The sequence below is a fragment of the Haematobia irritans genome, chromosome 5 (genome assembly GCF_050003625.1).
Source record: "Haematobia irritans isolate KBUSLIRL chromosome 5, ASM5000362v1, whole genome shotgun sequence".
NCBI classification, from domain to species: Eukaryota; Metazoa; Arthropoda; class Insecta; order Diptera; family Muscidae; genus Haematobia; species Haematobia irritans.
The window spans coordinates 86,570,951-86,588,162 of NC_134401.1; the positions used below are offsets into that span (position 1 = coordinate 86,570,951).

The 17,212-nt window shown below is 31.7% G+C and overlaps 1 protein-coding gene across 13 annotated transcripts in view; it reads right to left on the reverse strand.

The window, feature by feature from the left end:
• lola (longitudinals lacking) overlaps positions 1-17,212 on the reverse strand; it is a 437,759-nt gene that overhangs the window by 265,291 nt on the left and 155,256 nt on the right. Inside the window, exon 6 of one of the 13 annotated variants that reach the window (XM_075313530.1) lies at positions 1,525-3,519. The exons of the other annotated variants lie outside the window; for them this stretch is intronic. Within the exon in view, the coding sequence (XP_075169645.1) occupies positions 2,459-3,519 (1,061 nt within the window). The 3' untranslated portion in view covers positions 1,525-2,458. Of the gene's footprint in view, positions 1-1,524; positions 3,520-17,212 lie in introns of those variants that run through there. 13 annotated transcript variants of the gene reach the window in all.

The following is a 17,212-nucleotide window of genomic DNA, read 5'->3' on the forward strand; positions in this document are numbered from 1 at the left end:
ACCTATAAATACAAGATAATAAAAATACTTAAATAAATATATAATAATTGGGGATATAAGGAATAGAGGGAGGGGATTAATCAAGTCTTAGAATTTATGTGGTGGTAGAGCCACCATTTTATATATATTATTTACCAAAATTTAGGTTTTGTTTTTTTTTACGAAAGAAAACTTAAGCCTAACTATACAAAGAAAATAAATACAAGGCCTGACTTAAAACTAATTAAAAATTATTAAATAAATGTATTAATCACGGAAAGAGACATGCACTCAAAAAACCATTTCTTCACATCCTTAATAGATCATATACGGTTTTTAGACTTTTCACATAACAGTGGAGGATTTTTATAGCTGAGGTGTAATGAAAAAGGACGAAATAAAAACTGCAGATTAAAACACATTTTGTAGTTTTTTTTGTTGCGATTTTTAATATTCACTTTTCTTTGTTTAGTTTTAAAATAAGAAAATAAAGTATATTATAAAAATTTCTTAAAAAAAACATACACACTGTAAAAACATTATTATTAGAGAACATATAAAAAATAATTTACACTTTTTTTGTTAGTTTTTCCTGTTTTCTGTTAATTTGCAATTAAAGTTTTGTGTAAAAATTACTTGTAAAAGCTGTTTTAATTTTTATATTTTTAAATGCTTTTTTAAGACTTCTTAAAATTATATAGAGAAATGAAACTCTTTATGTGAGACTAAAAGTATAATACTTTTTCGCTCAAAATAAAATCTTTGGTTAATTTGATTAGTTCAGTTAAGTTTTTTTTCCAGAGAGATAGAAAAAATATATGCCCTTTTCGTTTAATTATTTTAAAGAATAAAGGAAGTGTGTTTATTTATCACCACTTAAATCTAAATTAGGGTTTATCTTTCGTTTTTTTTTTTCATTAATATCATATTTTAAATAAATTGCACTTTTGAAAAAAAGTTTTGCTTTTACATAAAAAAATCTTGGCATAACTTTAAACATGATGGAAAAGGACTTTTTGGAAATGTCCTTTCCAAAAAGTAAATAAAATTGCAGAAACTCCATTTCAAATAAATTTAATTGATTTAACAACTATTTGGCACTTAATTCTTTTTTTTTCTAAACTATAATGTAAGAAAATTAATTTAAAATTTTAATATTCTAGCCCTTCTTCATAAAAAAAGCAAAAAAGTATGCAACATCTTCTAGTATATAGTTTAATATAATCACACAAACCATTTTTTTCTTATACAATCATGAAATTAATTGCTCCAATAATTTTTTTAATTGAAATGTCTTCAATCACAGAAATGATAGTATCAATTAAAAAAAATTTATCCAATTAAAAAATTAATTGATACTATTAACTTTTGTGATTGATTTTTGTTTCAATTAAAAAATTTTTTGAATCAATTAAATTTTTAATTGAATATTTTTTTAAAACTCAATTCAAATTTTAATTGGAAAAATGTTCGTAAAATTTTTTTCTGCGATTTCCTTAAAGTAGGCTTCATTTTATTTGAAAAAAAATAATCTTTTTGGTTAGTGTAATACTAATTGCAGTAAATTTGTTGCTTTTTACAAAAACCGTCATTTCTAAAAAAAATTAAATACATCCATTTACATGCTCGAATGTGTCGCAATTATTGTTACATTTTACATCAAAAGTTGCTTATCGATTTTGACAGAGGCGGTAACTTCAGTTCGCATTGATGCATACTTTTTGGCGGAAAAGTCTGCAATTTTTATTGGTGCATATTAAACATACCTATTATTTGGTAATCAGAATGGTTGCCGGGAATAATATTTGCAAATTAAAAGTGAATAATATTAACAGATTTGGTTATAAAGTGGCCAGAATGAGGAAAAATGTGCCACAAACATGAAAAACAGTGTTTGCTTGCCTCGTTATATAAAAGTGGCACAACGGCTATGATGGTGATGATGACACCGACGCAGATAAATTGTTTTATATTCTCTACAAATCTTCCAAACTACAATTTTGCGCCTGAAAGTATACAAATATCCTTAAAGGACACCATCAAACTATATTTTCCCATGAACTGTAAATTCAACCTGTGATGAAATTGAAAAAGCATATGTTAATATCCATTTTCATTAGCTTTCGCGAAAATTGGATTAAAACTGCAATCTCTATCGATAAATAAATGAATAGACGAACGATGCATACTTTTAGGAAATCACATTGCTTGCTTCAAGGAAATTTGTGTTGCATACTTCAAGGAAATATCATATGTTGCATACTTTTAGGAAACCGTTATTTCTTAAAACAAAAATTTTAACCTGGCCAATATACAACTTTTTCTTTTGCCAACTCTTTTATAGAAAAACAAAATCTCTTATTTGTTTTTTCTCTAACCCACGCACACACAAATCCCAAAGAGGAAAACCTCATTCGCACGTTTCTCTCATTCATGTCCCGGAGGAGCTATGCCTAGAAGTGCGCCACATGACAGTAGGTTATTTTATGGCATTATTTGGAGATGTAGTCACATTCAAATGCTGTTGCAAATTCTGATTCTGATGATAAAACGAAGCAGATGATGCCAATAGATTTTCCTTAGATTTTTGACTTGTTAACGGTGGGGGAGGTGGAGACTCGGAATTCTCATTTGTCAAGTCCATATGATCAGTATCATTGTTCTCATCATCGTATTCCTCATCATCATCATCGTCGTCATCCAAATCAACAACAGGCGGCGATTGCGGCACATTACCATGATGATGATGCTGTTGTTGTTGCTGGCCCTTGCCCATTGTCTTCAAATTTAAAGCCAAAGTGGCAGCAGCTGCAATACGCGTTGCCGTCGCTGAGCTGCAAGGATTTGCATTACTATTATCCTCATGTTGGGACTGCAACTGCTGCTGAAGTATACTATTACTACTGTTACCAATACCATCAATACCTAGAGCACTACTGTGACCCAGTGTACCACTTCGGCGGCGAAATAGGGAACGCAAAGCAATTTCCGGATGCTTCTTGCGAACATGCTGTCTCAAGTGATCTGCACGTTTGGTGCGATGACCGCACACCGAACATACCATGGACTTGCCTTTGCCACACTCCTGACGAAGATGACGTCGTAAGGTGCCATGGCGGCGATAGGTGCGAAAACACTGGGGACATGTATAACTCTCTTCACTACCAAGGAAATTTTCATAATTGCCCGTCATATGTGGTGGAGGTGGTGGCAAGGGGGGCAAATGGTGTGGAGGATTTTGTGCTTGTTGTGCGGGTAAGGGAGGTGCTGGTGGTGGTGGCGGTGCCGAATGATGATGGTGAGACTGTGCTATGTTGTGATGGCCTTTGAGGGGCGAAGACGGTTCATTTGGGTTGGTTGCGCCTGTACCCTGAAGAGCAGTGGAATTACTGCTCGACGAAGACATGGTTTTCAAGTGTTGTTGTAACTGTTGATGCAATTGTTGTTGTTGTTGTTGGTGCTGATGAAGATGGTGATGCTGTTGTATATGAAGTTGATGCAATTGCTGCTGATGGGACATTGTGGAGGGGGACACAAAGCCTGAAAATTGTTGTGATGTCTATTGTAAACATTTTGTGATAATTTTTTTGTTTTATTTGAAAAAAAAAACACCTGATTTTGTTAACATTTTGGTTTTAGGAGAAGAAAATGACGAACTTTTGATTTTAATAGGATTTAGAAAAAAAAATAAAAATTTAAAATATTAATGTAAGAAAACAAGTTAAACGTATTAGAAATTAGTGTTTCTTTTTTTAATTTAGGGGTTGGTTGTGGTGTTGGTTTTTTTTTTACATGCCAATAGTTATTTTTTATTTTTTTGTGTTAAGTTGTTGTTAAATCAACAACAACAAGCATTCCATAGTGTTTTTTTAAGACACTTTTGTTTAGACTTCTTTCGATTATTTTTCATTTTTGTTGCAGTGTGGTGAGTATAGGCAGAGTTTCTTTGTAGATTTTATAAGTAGTGGTGGTGAGTTGGTTAAGAAAAAAAGTTGTTTTTGTTTTATTGGACTTCAGGATAAATTAATTAAATTTAGGATAGAAAGGCCAAAAAACAGAGAATGAAAAATAATAACAAACAAGCAAAACAAAAACATTTCATTGAGGGTAAGAAAATTAATTCATTATTTTATTAAAAAAAAATAATAATAATAATAAAAATTTTATATATTAATTTGTTGTGTGTTGTATGGAGCATTTAAAGAAGAGTATTTTTTCTCTTCAACCATCCTATTTATTAAAATTGTTATCGGATGGAGGTTTCGCATTCTTTAGTAAAGATGGTTTTTTTCTTGGGGACCATAATGATAATGAAATGATAGATTTCGATTTCCCCCCTTGGTCATGAAAGGCCTAATAAATTTTATTATTTTCTTATGTCAAAGATCGAGAAGAAAATCATTTAAAAGACAAATATAAAAACATAATTGATTTACAAAAGAAATTTAAAAAAAAAAATAATGCCAAATGAATAATAATAAACACATACATACATACAACACATATAACCCTAAGCAGATAAACGCCTTAACATATGCAATGAATTATTGTGGATTTGAAAAAACAAAGACGTATATTAAAATTTTCATTATTTCATAATTCTCATATTATATTAAGCATAAAAATGGCAATTGACAAAATATATACGAGAAATGTATGGCCTTATTTCTTACCCTATCACTACTGTTTTTTAAGTTTTAATTTTTTTTTTATTTTAAGCGATGCCCATTTTGAAATTCGAATCAACCATTTGCAGTAAATATGTAAAGTAAAAGTTTTCAAACTTGGACACTTTGAAAACCGTACACCCCTCAAAAGTGGACAATTGTCGTGAGACGTTTGATATCTTACTGCAGCATTGAATTAGTGAGTGTTCACTTCTGAGAAGTTTCACTGTATACACACAAAAAATATTTTTTGTCTTCAATCACGAAATTAATTGATCCAATTAATTTTTAATTGACATGTCTTCAATCACAGAAATGATAGTATAAAAAAATTAATTGATCCAATTCAAAAATTAATTGATCCAATTAAAACATTATTTGATACAACTAATTTTTGTTTCTATTACAAAATTTGTTTAATAAACTTAAAGATTAATTGCTTTTTTAAATCAATTCAAATTTTAATTGGAAAAAGTTTGGTGATATTTTTTTTTCAGCAAAAAATGGACCATTATTTCAGCAGAATTGTAAGGGAGAGAGGCAGTACCAACTGCTTACAAAACAACCGAATCATCGCTGATTTTTGTGGGCGATGTCCCGATTTAGAGCAGCTTCTACATAGCGCTCAGAAGTGATCTCGAGTATAGCATTGTTGGCGTGAAGCAAAACAGCACTACCTTTCATGCATCTATACTGCATGAATTGGTTGCAATAACGTAAACGAATGATCATAAACCAGTTTGATAACTCGTTTACGATATTGCTACCAGTGTGGAAGCACTGCATATTTTATTGTATACCAAAGAGCACAACTAAACTCTTACTGCTGATCCACCCAAAACCTAAAAAAATTTAAATTTTGATATGAAAAACTTATTTTGCCCATATCTCCTAAACTAAGCGCCCTAGCGCGAAAAGGACTTTAATTCATGGCCACCCCCAAAAAAATTGAAGAATCCTCCCAAAACCTAAAAAAATTGAAATTTTTATCTGAAAAACTTATTTTGCCCATATCTTCGTATATACGCGTCCTAGAGCGAAAAGGACTTTAATTCGTAACACCCCAAAAAATTTAATAATCCGCTCAAAACCTAAAAAAATTGCAATTTTTATATGAAAAAGTTATTTTGCCCATTTCTCCTTAAATATACGTCCTAGGGCGAAAAGGACTTTAATTCGTGACCACCCCCAAAAAAATTGACAAATCCACCCAAAACCTAAAAAAAAATTAAATTTTGGTATGAAAAACTTATTTTGCCCATATCTCCTAAACTAAGCGCCCTAGCGCGAAAAGGACTTTAATTCATGACCACCCCCAAAAAAATTGAATAATCCTCCCAAAACCTAAAAAAATTTAAATTTTTATGTAAAGAATACGTGGAAAATAATTTCATCCAGAGATGAAAAATTAATGTTTACGATCGTCCTAATGGCAATAAAACAGTGTGCTTTTTGAACCTTGGAAACATCTGCATCGATATCAGGCTCACATGTAAATTGTAGTCATTAAAAATTGTCATATTAAGAAATAATTCCTAAATATGATGAAAAGTGTTCATTAATTTGATGAAAGCTTTCACTAACAAAATGATATTCGACATTTGATAGAAAATTCATAACAATTACGAAATATACTTATGATGAAGATTATCATTGCCTCAATTTTGATTAACAATTCTTTATTTCAAAAAGGAAACCCCGCATATATATGAAGTATTGGAGAGACTCAAAAATTCCCTCGATTCGTCTATAGATCGAGATCAGTTGAGGTAATATTTAATTAAACTGGAACGGAACGAGATCAGTTGAGGTAATATTTAATTGAACTGGAACTGAAACAAACAAATTGGGAAACTTTCAAAATTACTAAAGGTTCTAAAGCCCAACCAATTTAGTTTGGAATATAATTATTTCATAATCTGGCATAAATTGTATGATTTCATAATCGACCAAAACTTGATTATAGTGTCTTACAGCATTAGACGCCACTTGTGGAGTTTTACCAGGCCGAAATACTCAAATACTTATGAAATAAAAAATGTATTTGCAAGCACTTAACCCTCCGATATGTGATAAAGTCCAAGTAAATTTTTTTCTTTCGACTTTTATACATGCATAAATCGCACTTTTATATGATCTTACACATGATGGAATAACCCTTTCTTTACAGGAAGTCACAAACTATGACGTTTGAGATGGGATAAAATACAGAGTTATGTAAAAGCAAAGGTTAAAAAATAAAGATCTGGGGTCTTTTTTACCTTAGCGTAAATCGGAGGGTTAATGCAAGAATAAAACATTTTTCTAAAAGCATTGTCTAGTAAAATTGTTTAAATCAAAATCTTTAATATTTTCCCTAAGAATCATTGAAATCAGTGGGTTGTAGAATAAGGAGAACTGATAAGGATACGATAATCCAAAAAAGTTGGCTACTTTGCATTATGTACACGCAGAGAAGGAATATGATCACCTCAAACATGTTTCAAGAGCAAAATGTTATTTTTGTATGGTGACCATGTAACATGTTTGTCACTAAAATGTTATTTTATCGTCAAATATAAACCGCTTGCCGAAATCAGATACATGATTTCCGAGCAAATAACATGGTTGCGAAAACCATGTTACATGGTCACCACCCAAAAATAACATTTTGCTCTTAAAACATGTTTGAGGTGATCATATTCCTTCTCCGGGTGTACAGCATTTTTATTTTTGCAGATCACAAAACAAAAACACATTAATTATATTCTAAAAATAGCCGATAGCCTTAGCTGCTAGTGTTTTCTGTTATATAAATAGTATGTAATTATAAAAAGGATTTAAAGAATATCCTTTTCATTACATTTATTCATTTTGTATAATACATAAAAAGACACCATTTCATTTAAATTTACTTTTAATTTAATTTACTTTTAATAGAATTAATTTAATTTTATTTATATAATTTTATTTAATTTTTAAGCAATAGAAACCCTACTTATTTTAAGTAAAAGTTCACTAAAGCTCGTTTGTTTATTTTGTAAATAAAATATTGCTTTTTTTTATATATTTATATTACTTTAATATTTTTGCATTTAATTAAATTTTTAATTTACTTTTGTTTAATTTAAATTACTGAAATTTTAATTCCAATTTCATTTTAAATCAAATTGAATACAATTTCATTTGTTTGAATTTAATTTGGTAATATTATTTTTTTATGGTAATAAAAAAGTGTTTTATTAAAATTTAGAATATAAATTAAATCCGTTGGTAGCTTTTCTTACAATTTGATAATAAGGGATAACAAATTGTTTGTAAGTTACGAAAATGATAAAAAAAATCCTCAGAAATTTAGCTACTGATATCCGACAAATATAAGGCCAAGTTGTAATGAAATTGCAATTGGAATTGGTAACATATATAAATTTTCTCTCAGTGTATTTACGATTGTCATGTTTTTCTTTTGTAGTTTGTGAAAAATTTTACTGATTTCATTCAAGCTATTTGTAATTTCCTTTCTAGTTTTAAGCTATGCGACTAGTATTGAAATATTGTATCTTGTCTCAGCCTAAAAGTAGGCTCTCATGTTTGATCCCCTCTACATATGCTTTTAAGACAACACAAACCTTTCAACGCCATATCCACATTCTTCTCAACCCAAATTTCCAATTAAAATCCAATTATTTTTTATTTTTTAATTTTCCATTTTTTTTTTTTTTTAACTTTTAGCAAATATTTTATTTGGAAAAAATATTTCAACGAAAATATCAAAAAAGAATTAGACTTTCTTTTTCCCAAGTAAAAGTGATGTGTAAAAAAAAACAAATTAAGATTATACACCAAATTCTAGGTTGCCTGTTCAAATGATATTGTGCAAGCGGCGATAGTGATCGGCCAATTTAAAATTATGATGAAAACCACGAGCACATATGCGGCAAACGAATTTCTTCGGCTGATTACATTCGCTACGCATATGGCGTTTCAGGGTCGATTCCGCCTGATATTTACGACCACAATTCAAACAATTGTAGATGGTGCTATTTGTGGAGGTCGAGGAGGCAGAGGTGTTGACTACGGCCGCTACATTGGAGGAGCAAGAGGAGGAGGAGGATGCAGCAACATTTAAAGTGGTGGTGTTAAGAAGAACATTAACCGGGGACCTAGCAACGACCTGCGAATTTGGCTCTTCTTTGGGCACCGCAAATTTGGCTGGTGGTCTGTGGGGAATATACAGAGAGAGAGAAAGAGATAGAACAAAGAATGTATGCCATGATTACGAAAAATTGCAACAAGAGAAAGAGCCATTAAGGAGCACAGATGAAGAGCAAATTATAGGAAGGAGTTATAAAAAGGGTAGTGGTGGTGTAGTTGGTGAGAAAAAAAAATTGATTTGGGGGAGGAGGTGGGTGATAGTAATCAATCATTTTCTATTACCTGCGTTTCCTACTACTACGCGTAATCTGCCCTAGGCTGGTGGAGATGGTGGTGGCGGTGGTGATTGAGCGCAAACCCGAATGATTCCTATTCGATCTTCTTTTCGTTTTCAAACGCTTTGCCTGGGAGGAGCAACTACTATACAAAGCAGAAGAACTGAAGCTAGCCGAAGGGGCCGATGCCAAGGTCCCTGAACAAATGGGCATTGGAACTAAAGGTGGTGCTGATGATGATAGTGGTGGTGGTGGTGCTGTTATTGAAGGTGGAAGTTGTTGGTGTTGTGATGTTCTTTGTGGTTGATGATGTACTTGCAACAAAACAAGTCCTTTCTGGACTTTTCTTACATTTTGGCTTTCTTCTGCAGAATAGACACAAAAAATAGAACAACAATACATAGTATATACGATTTTCAACAAATTCAACAAAAAGATCACTGTCGATCCTTTTCTCGTTCAAATGTTTGGAAAACAATTTTCATAGTTTCTTTTTTTTTTTTGTAAGTGTATTACATGAAAATATTGTCTTTTTTTTAGAACAAGCAACAAAAATTTTCACCTTGGTGTTTTGTCCAAATATGGGGAAAATGGATTTTGTTTTGTAAGTTAAAAAAAAACAGAAGAAGAACAAAACCAACTTAAAGAACAGAACAGCAACCACAGCACCACCAGAAGAGGAGTTCCATATTCCATGTGTGTGTTTTGTTTTTGTATACATTTTTTATATACATATTTTGAAAAAAAAAAAAATTGGGTATGGGAAATTAAAATTGTTAAGGAATATAAAAAACCGTAATTCTACGAAAAAAAAAAGAAAAAACAATTTCCAAATACATATCAGTAGATAATTTGTTTTGTTTTTAAGAAAATTAAATTTCAAACTACATATTTTAGTAATTCAATAGAAACAAAAAAGCCAGACAAGGAAAAAATGGGAATATGTCATATCAAAAAAATCTTAAAGAAAAGGGGAAAAGGGCCAAACCTTTTTTGCATTCTCTTAAAAAAACTTCCTTGATTTCCTTTCCTCCCAACTGATTTAGATTAAAAACCACCAACATGCATACATTGCGTTTGTTTCAATGTGTTTGTGCAAATTCCATCTGTATTTGTGTTTTCAAGAAGGTCACACACACAACATCACCACCATAATACATTCTCATTGTAGCATTCATTGTATATGCAACGAGAACAGCAAAGAATGAAAAAAATGCTAAATTTAAAAAATCACACCCCACCCAAAAACACACCAAAGAATTAACCGACAGTCAAAGACCTCGGCCTCCAATTGTATAGCTTGCGTGTATATATATATGATACGTCGTATAACCCATATTAACTAGGTCAAGGTCATTTCAATTGAATAATCTCCGTGCTAAGCATATCATCATCATCATCATCACCACAAAGTATGAGAGAATGTAGAGAAAAAAAAATGATTTTTAACTTTGAAACCTGTCAATACTTCTGATAACATTATTGCAGGACACAATATACACCGCAAAAAAATGTACTTTATTATAAATATTATGTCCCCCCTAAATTTTAAGATTGTAAACAATAAATTGATATGAATACAAAAATTTAGCCCTTCGCTAAGGAATTTTTACAAAGATGTTTCCTAGCAAAACCCTGGCTTATTTGAAATAAAGATTATTAGCCAGCAAATGTCATGTCATTACCAAATAAAAATTGGTAAGTAATTACTTGTGTAAATCAGTAACTAATCAAGCTCGAGTTCATTTCTTTGTTGTTTTTATAGTAATAATTTACTTTATTTTTTTCTTTCCGATATTTCGCAATTACTTGAATTGTATCTTCATTGGGATGTACAATAAAAAGATGTTTACAACACAATTAACTTATTCTACAGTAGTTGCACTACTCTTGTCAAAAGTCTATATTGCTATGACCTCGAGCTTGATTAGTTACTGATTTACACAAGACAATTAAAAAGGTCGAATAAAATAAAGAAAACAAATTATTAAGTAATTACTATTACATGGAAATCTTGTTCACTTTCGCAAGGACATGTACTTCTCTACAGCATTTTCAAGGGCTATATTGTAAGCGTGGAAAAGATATGAGTACAAAAATGTAGTGTGAGTAAAAACAAATGTAGTCACGAGTACTACGTGGTAGTTCTCACGAAAATTTGATGTGTGCTAATCGAAACTAACCGTTGATAATAAGTCATTATTCTCAAGCATACGATATTGTTGAGGGTATGACACAAATGCTCTAGGTAAGCAGTTGTTAAACTCAACAACTTTCCCACACAGAAAAAAAACTATCACGAACCTTTTTCCAGTTACAATTTTGACTTTTAAAAAATATTGAATTAAAATTTAATTGATTCAATAAAATATTTTTACTTCAAACAAAAATCAATCACAAATTAGTTATATCAATTAATTTTTCAATTAGATCAATTAATTTTTTAATTGACTTTGGTGATTGATACTATCATTTCTGTGATTGAAGATATTTCAATTAAAAATTGGATCAATTAATTTCGTGATTGAAGACAAAAAGAAAACATTTTTTTGTGTGCAGGTTTGTATTGAGAATGAATGTCAATTTTTCCAAATATGGAAAATTGATTTTACGACTTAGGCCTTTTGAAAATTTCGATTTTTGAGATTGATTAAAAGTCGATGCTTGACATAAGCATCCCTGATTCCAAGGCAATATTCGATATATTTCGATAAAATCGATTTTGGCCAATATCGAAAGTCGATTTAAATCGATTACGAATTATGGAAAATTGATTTTACGACTTTAGACCTTTTTGAAAATTTCGATTTTTGAGATTGATTAAAAGTCTATGCTTGACATAAGCATCCCTGATTCCAAGGCAATATTCGATATATTTCGATAAAATCGATTTTGGCCAATATCAAAAGTCGATTTAAATCGATTACAAATTATGCAAAATTGATTTTACGACTTTAGACCTTTTGAAAATTTCGATTTTTGAGATTGATTAAAAGTCGATGCTTGACATATGCATCCCTGATTCCAAGGCAATATTCGATATATTTCGATAAAATCGATTTTGGCCAATATCAAAAGTCGATTTAAATCGATTACAAAAATCCCAAGTCTCTTAGTGGATTTTAAAGATTACAAAAGATGACATCTTTTGTTCTTTTTGGATCCGAAAATGATGTAAAATTTGCCCAGAAATAATGAATGTCTCTTGGGCTTATGATGGGGCGGAAGTCATGTTTTTGAGTATACGCTGCTGCATTGATTTCGTATTAGTCTTAAGAATTTCGTATTTAATTTTTTACTTAAATAAGCAAAAAATCTTTTTCCGACTTTTATCTCTATGTAAAGAGCAAATATTTTATCACCAATTCCACATGTCTGCCGATAAATCGATTACTTTAAAAAAAATATATTGGAAATTTCCATTGAACCCACCAGTATTTTTAGAAAATTTTAACTAAACAGCATTACACAAACGCTGACATCGCGCCGATATCACAAAAATAAGTAAATGTTTTTCGACAAATTCAAGAAAATTTATTAGACATAATTAATTTTTTTCACTTGTTAAGGAAAATTGGGTAGTTTGGAGAAAGAGTTCAAAATTACATGAATGTCTTTAGTGCCATACGAAGTTCAAGGTGGGCGCATTTTGTAGTAAAATGTACAAATTTAAAGAAATATTGAAGAAGTACGAATTTAGTGAATCTTTATGCTTCATTTGTACATAATTTTTTTCCCCGTTTTTTAGTTCATTTAACTAACGTACGCAAAAAATTATTAGAGTAAACGAAACTTTTTCCAAACATAATAGTTCCATGAACTAAAAAAAAAGTTAAATTGGCTTTAGTGAAATAGAGGGTTCACTTTTTGTTTGGAGTGTACTTTGTCTGTTTTATAAAGAGCACAATTCAAAAAATTAAAAACTGCGTAAAGCGAAAATTAAGCCTATCTCTAGAAGAGCATTTTTGGATGCACATTAAAAGTAATAACTTGGGAAGTACTTCCAATTTTTTTTTACTAGGAAGGTTCTATGTACTGTAACAATCGTAAAGAATGCAGACTTCATTGATATCAGGTGAGCATAAGAAAAAATTTATTTGTAAGATATTTGTCCTTAATGTAGTGTCTAAATTTATTGGTTCAAAATTTAGATTGCATGTAAAGCAGAACGATCAAAAACGGTGGACCGAGTTATTTTTATTGAAAATTTCAATTGCCGATGGAGCGATAGAACTGGTGTTTCCACAGTTTCAAAAACTAATTATGCGTCAAATTAGATTTCTTTTCCATATTACGATATATTATGATATTTTGGAAAACCCGATTCAATCGACCATGCCGCTTATTAGCCAAAAAAAAACACTGGCCAATCGGTTTAAGATGATGATAGTCCCACGATTTGTTAAAACCGAGGAAAAACGCCATTCAAAACTGCCATAGGGCAGTTACACAGGGTGACGGTCATTCGTGTCTGACCTAATATACTACACATGCCTGGTTGCTAGGATAAACCACAAAAGAAATGATGCCAAGCCAAAGATTTGGCATCATTCAATATATTCTGCTTTAAATGTGGATAAATTGTAAGGACCGATTTTGAATGTGAACCACACCTAAACGCCAAGTTTTTTTCCGAATTTTATTTGACATTTCTTTATTTCAGACTTACTCAATTTGAACCATGGACGTCGTGAATGGACAGAATGGTTCCAAGAAATGGCAACAGTGGATGATCAATTTTCGAAGAAAATCATCTTCAGTGATGAGGCTCAGTGGATTCGTCAATAAACAGAATTTCCGCATTTGGGCGAATGAGAATCCAAGAGTGATTGTCGAAAAACCAATGCACCCACAAAGAGTGACTGTTTGGTGCGGTTATGGGCTGGCGGCATCATCGGGCCGTATTTTTTCCAAAATGAGGCCGGTCAGGCAGTTACTGTGAATGGTGTTCGCTATCGTGAGATGATAACGAACTTTTTATGGCCCGAATTGGAAGATATGGATGTGGACGATATGTGGTTTCAGCAGGACGGTGCCACTTGCCGCACAGCTAACGAAACAATGGCTCTTTTGCGCAACAAATTCAATGGCCATGTTATCTCACGTAATGGCGATGTCAACTGGCCGCCAAGATCATGTGATTTAACACCGTTGGACTTTTTTTTTTGGGGTTATTTCAAAACAAAAAAAAAGGTGTACATCGATAAGCCAGCAACAGTTCAAGAGCTAAAGGATGAGATAATTCGGCACATTAACAGCATAGAACCTCAATTATGCCTCAGCGTCATCGAAAATTCCGACCATCGGATGAAGGTGTGCCACCGAGGTCGCGGCGCCCATTTGGCCCATATTTTGTTCCATACATAATTGAGTAATACCAATATATCAGAATAAAATAAAATTACAATAATTTCCTAAATAGTTTGTGTTTTATTCAAAATCAACAACGGCCCTTGAAATTTTAACCACCCTTTAGGTTGTGTAAAATCGATTTTTATGTGGTTGAAATTGGTTGGTAAACGAAACTAAACGTATCTATCGTTTAGTAAAATCACTATTTTGATGTGAAATTCATTGTGAATTGTATTTTAAAATTGCATTGTCAAAAATTTGAAATACTCATTTCAAATCAAAATAAAGAAACTAATGTCGTGATGAGTCTAAGGTTATGGTCACACTAGACAAATATCATTTTCCGAATATTTAGATACAGTTTTTGGAAAATAATCCTACCATGATGTTAAATATACAATATGAGCTGAACATGTTAGCTTAGGTTTGGCTGTGGCGACGGATTCTTCTGTCAAATATTTGCCCAGTGTGATCATAGTCAGTTGTACACTTTAAATCAGGTCTATATAAAATTATGGATGGATAGCAACCCTGTTTGCTGCCGATGTGAAAGCTCAATACGAAGAAATGCATTTGCCAAAACCAGCAATACTTGTTCAGTGCATGTTTATCTTAATTCCAAGGGATCTAATTCATATAGAACAGCAAAAAGCATGTCACACTGACATTTTTTTGTGAGATAGGCGCACCCTCCGAAGGGACAGAGTGTACACAAACTCCTTGGATATCTTATTACTTCAATTTTTTATTATCGTGTAATTCTTTCAAAATTTTTGGATTTAGTGTTCGTTACCTATATAATGGTTATCGATTATCACAAGTCTCTCAATGAGATGGCTGAGCATTGGAACTAAAAACTCATATTGGAGTGACAAGTCGTGGTCAAAGGATTGTTGACTTCTATGATAACGAGTGGTTTCTTAATTTCAAGAAAGTGGATGTGCTGCTTGTCTCTATGTCAGATTCTTTGGTACCTCCCTTGCCTTAGCAAGTACCCTCAAAAAATCGCATCTCTAACATATATACTCCCAAAAACACATATTCTTCTTCAAGCATATATATTTTCAGAATGTGTTCAAACAAAAAAATGTTGTTCCATTTTTAGCATATCTTTTTTAATGCTCCACATCCAATTTCTAAACATTTGTTTGCTTGCAGCAAAATGTCATTTAAATACCATCTTTATCTTTTTCCTCTAGTCCTTCTCGCTCTCTGTCTCTGACGTTTCTAAACATATATATGTTTATACGAAATTTCTAAATTAAAATATGTTTTCATACAGAGACATATGTATTTTTGAGAAACTGTAATGTCCCAAACATAATATGTTCTTACGTCCCAGCAAAAAAAGCGTCGCCAAAAAAGTAATGAAAATGTTCTTTTGGGATCCGGAAGTGGTGCAAAATTGACCCAGAAGCGATGAATTAACATGGGCTTGTCATAGGACGGAAGTCCTCCATTTCAACAGCCGTTGCACTGAATTTGCATCACTTCTTTAGGTGTAATCCGAATTCAATGTTTTGGATGTAAACTAAAAAATTCTGTAATATTTTGTCAAATAAATAATTTTTATATTTTTTATAATTTTTAATCGATTCTAACGCTTGTCGGTTTTAGCATTTTTTCGACAAAATTTAAATGATTTGTAACATTTTAGGAATTCTTACTCTGTTTTCAACCTATTTGAAACAAAAAAAGTTAAAATTACCCATTAATAGTATGGAAAAGCCAAGTTATAAAAAATTGAATTAAAAGAACTTCCTGGGTAGTTAAAATAAAGAACATCATTGGGAGTGCATCTTCTGGAAGTGCTTTTAAAGTTGTGCCTTTGGAAGGACTTCCAAATTTTTTTGCTGGGTTATTAACATGTATATCCAATGTGCTCAAATTTTGAGTTCTAAACACATAATTTTTACACCGAAACATATGAAAAACAACGGTTCCTTTTTGACTCAGTTGAGGAATCGTCAAATTCAATATCTTTGGCTGGTGTGCAAATCGACATGTGGATTATCATGGGAGCTAACCCTGGCAAAGCCTCAGTGTCCAGTAAGCCACGCACATCATCTAAACGGCAAACTTTGCAGTTGCAAGGTCTCCCCTTTTCTTGCTCAGTATAAATTTAGAGTCAAGAGGATTTGCAGGTAATCCTCGTATGCTCGTAGACATTTTCGAACTAATGTCAACTAACAATATACACTCAAAAAAAGTTTACTTGGATCCAAAGATTATGACCTTCTCTTAAGGATTTTTTAACCAAAGATGCTAAATCCTCAAAAAAAGTCTTAGTCTATATTTGAAGCTTTTTTATCTTAAATCTAAAAATTCAACATTTCAGTCAATTTAAGGACGATTTATTAAATCAAAAATGTGTTTCTTTATTTTAAGGAAAAATTTCCTTAGTTCAGGTGCCTCGTATGAGAACGGGAGGAAAATGCACCAAATTATTGGAACATAAATTAATGTAATCTTAATCGCGTAATCTTAACGGGATTTGATATTACACTTAAAAAAAATACATTGTAGAAGAGGAAATAATTAAAAAGTGGCTCAACGGGAGAAAAAGGTGGCACACAAACATGTATTTAGTGGCAAAACCAAACAAAAAAAAGTGGTACAACTGTATTAAACTGGCACCAAAGTAACATTGATGAGGGACAATCCTCTGAAAATTATTTTAAAATTTTGTTTATTTGAAACATAGCTTTATGTATACTTATAAGCGAGCTACAATTTTGACAAAACAAAAAATGTGCCGCAAAAGTGTCACAGTTCTATTAGGTCGACCTTTTCGCGGAATGCCTT